The 8,089-nt window shown below is 40.4% G+C and overlaps 1 protein-coding gene across 1 annotated transcript; it reads left to right on the top strand.

Annotated features, from left to right (window-relative positions):
• Positions 1-2,434: 2,434 nt before the first annotated feature.
• btg4 (B-cell translocation gene 4) lies at positions 2,435-3,952 on the top strand. The gene is made up of 4 exons (XM_027031834.3): positions 2,435-2,607; positions 2,685-2,822; positions 2,909-3,152; positions 3,587-3,952. The coding sequence occupies exons 1-4, from the start codon at positions 2,435-2,437 to the stop codon at positions 3,785-3,787; spliced, it is 756 nt and encodes a 251-aa protein (XP_026887635.2). The 3' UTR covers positions 3,788-3,952.
• The last annotated feature ends 4,137 nt before the right edge of the window (positions 3,953-8,089 follow it).

Below are 8,089 nucleotides of genomic sequence, written 5' to 3'. Positions count from 1 at the left end.
GAAACGTTTTATAGCTGTGACACGTTTTAAATTCAGCGCCCACAGAGGCGGGAGCCACTGCGCGCGGGAACGTGGGCGCTGCTCGCACAGTTGTACGAGGAAAGGCGCGCACGCGCACGCCAAAGCACAGTACTGTGGGAGTTCTGGTCTAGGTGATGCTTCATAAATAGGCCCTGTCATTTTACACATATCACGGTTATTGTCACAGAAAGAGAACGGATCTCTCCTAGTAGCCTACTAAAAATAAAGAAAACCTATATACTACAGATTCCTGTATTCTGTAAAATAACTTCCGATATGTCCTATGGAAACCAGCCAATGAACTATTACTAGACATATATTAGCTAATGATTAAAAAAAAAAAATGTTATGAATTTAGTAATCCATTATTCCGGTAATCTCTTTTTAGACAGGTATTAGCAGCTTTTGGACATTATTTGCGAACAAGTAACTGGTTAATAAGTACCGACTGCTAAGGTTGGCCTAAACATCTAGCTAGATAGCTATCTTGCGTCACTGGAACTCACCTTGGTCGGGGGATCAAGGTAACCAAGATGTAAGGTAGACTACCCTTTGCTATTGTTCAAACAGAAAATAAATAAATAAATAAGTAAATAAATAAATAAATAAAAACGACTCCATAGATACAAAATACCCAAACTACAAAGGATCATCATTGTCCTTAGCATTTCTCCATGTTTGGTATGTTTCAGTTGGTAGGCTACGTTATAACCCACGCAACCTGTTCGTAGTGGACAATAGCTTTGTTGGACAGGGTTACCAGAGAAACCATTTTCTGCATGTATTGTGCCCCCACTGAAGACAGGTCTGGACTTGCCCCGGGAACATAACATGTACCGTTTGGTAAATTCACCACTTGTTGTTCTATAAATTATTGCTTTTAACTTTTCTGGAAAAAATAGACTTCACATCTGTTTGCCAAGTCATTTGTATCACCAAAGTAGAAAAATATTTCTGCTCATGTGTCTTTTCATTTCAAAAATTCACGGATTTGCTGTTATTTTAGTGACTTATTCATCACAGCGAAAGCTCCTGTATTGAACATACTCTTAGTGTGTTTCATGTCTCTAATGCCATATCTGAAGAAGCAAAATGCACATGCACTAATTGAAAAACATCACTATGACATATCACTACATCAGCAAACATATCCTGAAGTTAACAAAGGAACGTAGGGAAGGTCGACTCGGAAAGAAAGTCACCTATAATAATTAAGTGGGCTTGCATTGAGATTTTAACACACTCTCACATGTAGTCTCTGCATTTACTTATAATTGTTGATGTAAAACTGGCTTGTAGTACTAAGCTTGGAGTAAGAGTATGTCTACTAAACAAGAATATGCATACTGTGGGAGGCAGTTGCTATTTAGGACAGTCACAAATTATTTATCTAGTGCAGTTTAATAAAAATATGCACTCATATTTGATTGTGTTACATGAAGAAAACACATTCTGTGAGCAGGTGTGCACAACATACATGAATTATGTACGTGATATCCTTGGAAAAAATGTTATTACTGTGATAAAAGTCCTCTGTTCATATTTCTACTTCAGTTAAACAATGACAGTCCTTTCTTTTATATGTACTTGAATATCAAAAGTAGGCAAGCACAGATATTATATTTATCGGGTTATATTGTGTATGTTTCTGATATATATATATATATATATATATATATATATATATATATATATATATATATATATATATATATATATATATATATATATAATCAGGAGACCAGTGTGGCTGCAAACATGAAAACCATTTTAAAAGTATGTTACATTCTCAACAATTCAAATAACTCAAATAGTGTTTCTGTCTTGCATGTTGGTGAAGACCAGTGGTACAGTTAATCTCACACCTCTCTTCCTGCAACCAAACCAAATTCTCTATGGGTATAACAGGCTAAACAAACCATTTAAAGGGTGCATTGTACTATGACTGGTTTCCTTTACTTGCTGTCCTAAACTGCGTGTAATCATTACACAGTATATGGCTCCTTAATAGAGGATTTTTTCCCCAGTGCAATGTCTCCTTTTCCGCCCCCTTCTGGCCGACACTTGTAAAGACATGTAACTCAAATCAAAAGGTCCCCCAATGTGAAACACCTGTTATGACACCTAATTGGTCATTAGTGTGAGCTTTTTATGAGGCTGAGGTTGGTTTGTTTGTTTAGTTTTGGGTTTAATTTTGGGTTTTTTTAGTGTTTTGCTGGTTGAGTTTGGATTCTCTGGGTGCCTTCACGTCTGTATGTTATGAGTGTTTGTGATTTTTATTTTTAAATGAGTAAATCTGTTTGCTTGTTTGGCATTCTTTTTAGGATAGTTTTATTTGACTTTTAGAGGGGGATAAAGGTGGACTGTAGTTTGCTTTGCATTAGCAACCTTGTAAACTTGGTGGGGGAAAAAAATGAAGGAAGAGATTGCTGCCACAGTTTTCTTTGTGGCAATGCTGGCAAAGAAACATGGGAGGCTTGACCATTTGGGTAGGGAGAAGTTTGCTGCAGCTTTGACCTCAGTCCTGTTTGAAACCTACAAAAGCCACTGGTACCCTGAGAAGCCATGCAAAGGACAGGCTTTCCGGTGAGGCAGAGGCACAAAATGCAAACATGAGCGCCTCAGTGCTCTGTTAAATGATCCACCCCCCCAAATCTCTGCAGGTGTTTGAGGATGAACAAAGCCCAAGTAAGAGACCCTATAATTGAGCGGGCCTGCAAACAGGTCGACGTTGACTATGACGACCTTGGTTTGCCAAAAGAGATGACCATATGGGTGGACCCAGGAGAAGTGTCATGCCGGTAAAACTCTTTTGAAGGACACTGCTGCTTTTGCTCTTAAATGCTAGTGTTTCCTTGCCATGAGTTGACGCACCCCTTTACCACAGGTATGGTGAGAAGACGGCACCGTTCTGTGTGACCCTGCTGGAGGGGTCAAAAGGTGATGGTGAGTTCTCGCGGCGGATCAACAACGCCGTGGAGCGTGCCTCCTCTGACTACCACTCGGGAACCTCATCAGATGAAGAAGGCTGTGACTGCAGTATGAGCAGCAGTAGCAGTGGTGTAGGTGGGGGTGGAATTCCTGAACCCAAGTGCATCCCTACTGTGTCCAACCCAAACAGTGTCTACCAGGTATGGTGGGAGCTCTGTGCCCTCTCAAGCATATGCTTGACCTGGGTTTTGGCTGTGGTTTTTGACCATCCATTCAGTTCTGCTCTTCCATCAGTAAAAGTGGTTCTCTAGCCACCCTCTGGGTGGTCTTGCCACCTTTTTAATTTTTTCCAACAAAAACCTCTTGCGACTGAATAGATGGATTTGCAGTGGTGCATAAGAATATACTATTTCAAAGTGTGTCTTGGGGAAATTGGTCCCTGTTCTTGACTCGCTGGTCCTGTTTAGTGATTTATCCAGTTTGTGTTGATCACTAGTCTTCCCAGCTAAATCATGAAAATGAAATGTAATCTTTATATTCAAGCTTAAAATTGATGTCACAATTGTCAGGTCAACTTTCAGATGTGAATTATGCTTGTACTTTTTTTTTTCCCCTTCACCCCAAATCTTTGCAGTTCAGCGAGTTTGGCCAACCGCCATCCATGCAATCCTGGGCACCCTATCTGAAAAGGAAACCCTATGCTCCAGACTGCTATCAGCAGCCCCAAAGTGCACCGTACCCCCCACATGGTGCCTTCAAAGGTTACAGGCCTTCTTATTCTTTCTGTGGGCCACGTGTGGACAAATACCACTGGGTTAGCAAGAACCGCTCATAGGGGAGCCATTTCCAGTGTGTCTTGTGCAATGCAGTTGTGCCCACACAGCTGTGGATACTACTAATTTAAATGTTTATACATATGTTATTTATGAGAATCTAATGCATTGCCTTCCAGGCACTTTTTTAAATACATATTTTATAACTTGTGTATGTATTAAATGAAGAAAAGCATTATAAATAAAGTCTTTTTTTTTTTTAAAAAGTTTTGGTATTTAATGCAAGTTATGGCTGCCAGTAGATGGCAGCAAGGTCAGTTTATTCCTTTACTTTTGCTTTAGTCTGACCCTTTGTGTAGGGGAGGGTGTCCTCCAGGGGTCACCTAAACATGAGTTGCCCAGCTAAGGGTGATGGGAGAAGATTACTCTGCTGCTTCTGACATTTGAGGTGCAGCTGATGGTGTAAAGTGTTCAGTTTTTGTACACAACCTCTGCTTTCATTTAGGCTGTACTTGCTGTCAACTGTCTCTGCAGTCCCCCCCTGCCCAACTCTTAAATTTGTGGGCATATTCACAATATGTGAAGGAAGTGTAGGAACATTTTCTGGAAATGCCCTGAGAAGGCTAGCATTGGGGTTGTTTTTTTCCCTTCTTTCTCTCAAGCTCTGAGTGTGGCTGGCTGGCATATTGTGCTGGGACAAGACCCTGTTGTGTAGAGGCTTACATAGATATGGTTGAAGAATGTGAATCAACAGTTGGTGGATTTATGAAATGAATTATAACTGGCTCCCTGTTAACTCATGTCTAAATTAATGCACAACATGAAGCAGGCTTTAAGTCACTTGAGGTGGTTTTGGTTAAGGGGGGAGTTCTCATTCAGTTGAAAAGCAACCCACAGAAATCCGTTTGGTAAACTAGAAAAACTTGTGGAGGTAGGATGTGGGCTGAGTGACTTCTTGCTGAGCTATTACTCCATCACCACTGAGGTTGTTCTGGCAAATTTCATTTTAAACCAAATCCTTTCTTCCCCTCGATCCAGTTACAAGGAGTGGCCAATGTGTTGGAGTTTCTATGGCTTAGATGAATATCAATGCTTTGTCCACAATCCATTCACTAGCTACCACTTCATGTAAAGGGAATTTGGCAGATCTTGTTTTTCTGACTAACATAAAAAAAAAAGTTTATATAACCAATGCCTTTTGAATGTTTTGGTTCAGAGCATGACTTCCAGAGTCTAGCAAATTTGAGTCAAGCAGAGCTCACAGGAGTCCACATCTGAGGAAGTATAAATTGTGGTGTTTAAAATATGCTGTTTTGCCACTTTTGAATGCCCCTGCTTTCATTTTGGACAATTTGAGTGAATGCTAGCTGATTTTTGGTGAGTGTTTCCACATTGAAAATGCACTCTGGATGTCTCATTTGAGTCTACAATCTGTTTCTTCTCTAAAGGCCTTAGGGACAGACAAAGGAAGAGGCTCTGGTGGATGCACTGGCTAGGTATTCTTTTAGCAGTGGATCCTGTCCAGTAAGAAATAAATCTTATCAGTGTTTATGTAAAGCAGCAGATGGGGGCAAAGGTTAGGGTATAAATGTAAAACTATTAGTGTATGTGTATCTCACAAGGGTTCAGCGGGGATGGGTTGGTGGCTATGGACATCTAAATGTAATCTTGTATCCTCCAGCTACAGCAGTCTGTTACACCATTTCTAACCACTTTCTCACTTCCTCTATATGAGAGAGACCACTACTTCCCCATCAACCCTTACCCAAGTTGCCAACCAATCAAAAACTCAAGTTCCTCTTAAATAAAAATGTGTCATTTCCTTTATTTCAATCTATACTGTGAGATCATCAAAATATCAGAGCATGCCTCAGAAAGTGAACCACTTCCTGGCTTGTGACATTATGCTCAGTTCCTGAATCCTCAATTCATCATCAACCCATTCACCTTACTCTTAACCATTCTGTGCCCCCTCTTAAGCATATGACACGTTGACTTTGCAGTGCTCCCTGTACACCAGTAATTTTTACTGCATGACTGCTCATATATATGGCAATTTTTACATTTGTTACATTTACAGTTCTATGTCTTTGGGTACATTAGTGTAGGCTTTAAGCAGTTTTTGTAGCCTGTATTTTAGGCTTTTTAACTTGCAACTGTATCCTGAAAGTGCAAGCTCTACCCCTGGTATGGATCTATGTATATTTCTTATGGGTAAACTCCATTTAGGATTTTACTAATGGAACTCCACTAGTTAGCATTTATTTATTAAAAGACAGATGAGTAGACAGATCAGATGGGGAGTAGGATGGCCTTGCAGAGGCCATTATTCAGTTGGGAAAACTTTCACACAATCTGTTAGGCTCACTTGGAAAGGCCTGGCTCACTCCTGGCCTCATCAACTATACACCATCCCTTCCTGTCAATTAATTTCAGATGGATCCCTTATTCATCATCCCCCCCCACCAACCCTCACATTCCAAGTTTGTGCTCTGATGATTTTGGCTCACTCTGCCGTCTCTTTGGCTTGTTGTCATTGTTCATCTGTCTCCTTGATTCACGCAGGTTGATTCAGTCTGCTTGAACCTGAAGTAGTCGTAGCACCTTTGATGGCTTCAGCTGTATGTGGCTGTATGATGCAATATTTCTTAATACTGAGCAAAAAGAGCATTTTTGATGCATTTTTGTATAAAGATATCTTCATGATAATCAAATAGTTTGCCTATATGAAGCCATACACAGTTGCAGCTACTTAGTGACTTACTGAATGCTGTGCCCTTAAAGGTACCTGGAAAACAAGAATATATCATGCATATCAGAGCTATGTTATGAATTAAATCTAGCAAAAATATGTAGTCTGCAGAGTTGACACTTTTTTTTTACTGTAAAATTATCTTTTTCTCCCATTAATCATGTACGCTTCAGGGAGTCAGTAGTCAACCCCCCCCCCCCCCCCAAAAAAAATAATTTCTATTGCTTAAGTGTTGTACGCAGACTTATTGTAGCTCTATCTGATCTGACTAATCTGACATTCTGACATTGTTTTTGCTTCCCACTGACCCACCCCCCTTTTTTTTTTCTTTTTTTTTTTAAAGAGGACTACTTCTAATGGACAGTTAACTGATCAGTGAGTGTGTACTTTGTTAAACTGGTCAATATACATTTAGATATACATTCTTATACAGTAAATCCTGAAGATAATGATAATATATGGTACATGATGTGTATGTGTGTGTGCATGTGCATGTGCAAGCATGCAAGTCCAAGAATGTGTGTTACATGGCAAGAGGGTGATTTGTTTGATTTATATAATGCATGAGGCTTAAGGGCCTTGCACAGGAGCACAACAGTAGCAACTTGGTGGTGGGGCTTGAACCAGCAACCTTTTGATTACTAGTCAAGTACTTTAACCACTGAGCAAAAAGCCACATATCATGAGTCAAGGCGAGAGATGAACAGTGACAACAGGGAAAACAGACGGCAGAGTGAGGGGACATCATCAGAGCGCAAACTTGTAAAGTGAGGGGCGGGGGAGGTTATGAGTAAGGGATCCATCTGTGACTTGTTACTTGTGTTTCTTTTTTTCTGAGGTTTCCCAAAAAGGAAAACCCCAGATGTCATGACTTACTGTAAATGAAAGTTCACAAAAGCTGACCAAAAAAACATTTCGAAACTGACTTCAATTAGTCTGACTACATGTTCAGTAGAGCATGTTCCTTACACTCTGTTCCAGACAATCTCAAGAGATCTGCTTCCTTTCATCTGTCATAAACAACTCCTTATCCTCTGGACATGTGCCAACTGTGTTCCACACTGCCAATCTTAAAGAAGGCGACACTCAACAACATGAGTAATTACAGACCGGTATTGCTTCTCTCTTTCCTCTCAAAGGTTCTTGAACGAGTATGCAATCAATTCTCTCTCTTCCTCATCCAGAACTACCTCCATGATCTCAGTCTGGTCAGCCTATTGGGTAACATGGAGAGGATCCCCATCCAATAAATGTAGACTCGCCACTGGTGTCCCCCAGGGATCAGTGTTATGCCCGCTTCTCTTCTCTTTCTATACTCAATCTCTTAGAATATCACTATCTTCTCATGGCTTCTCCTACCACTGCTATGATGATGACATCTTCCCATCCTCTGACACTCAGATTTTCAGGCATATCTCAGCATGCCTGACTGACATTGTGTCATGGATAACAGCCCATCACTTGAAGCTCAACCCCAGTAAAACTGAACTTCTGTACATCCCAGGAACTCCCAGCCCTTACCATGCTCATGATGAGACTATGGCTTTGTGTTCATCGCAGGTGTGTTATGTACTGTATGTGTTCTAATTCTTTATATATTCTATTTGATAAT

This window comes from Electrophorus electricus, chromosome 8, assembly GCF_041902795.1.
Source record: "Electrophorus electricus isolate QZ-2024a chromosome 8, ASM4190279v1, whole genome shotgun sequence".
Lineage (NCBI taxonomy): Eukaryota > Metazoa > Chordata > Actinopteri > Gymnotiformes > Gymnotidae > Electrophorus > Electrophorus electricus.
Note: the sequence above shows the minus strand (reverse complement) of the source record. Positions and strands in the feature narration are given on the sequence as shown.

Bases quoted from the DNA above. Each gene is read 5' to 3' on its own strand.
- btg4 (XM_027031834.3), top strand. From the start codon at position 2,435: ATGAAGGAAGAGATTGCTGCCACAGTTTTCTTTGTGGCAATGCTGGCA. The intron at 2,608-2,684 runs GTGAGGCAGAGG...AAATCTCTGCAG, and splicing joins TGCAAAGGACAGGCTTTCCG to GTGTTTGAGGATGAACAAAG. The intron at 2,823-2,908 runs GTAAAACTCTTT...CCTTTACCACAG, and splicing joins CCAGGAGAAGTGTCATGCCG to GTATGGTGAGAAGACGGCAC.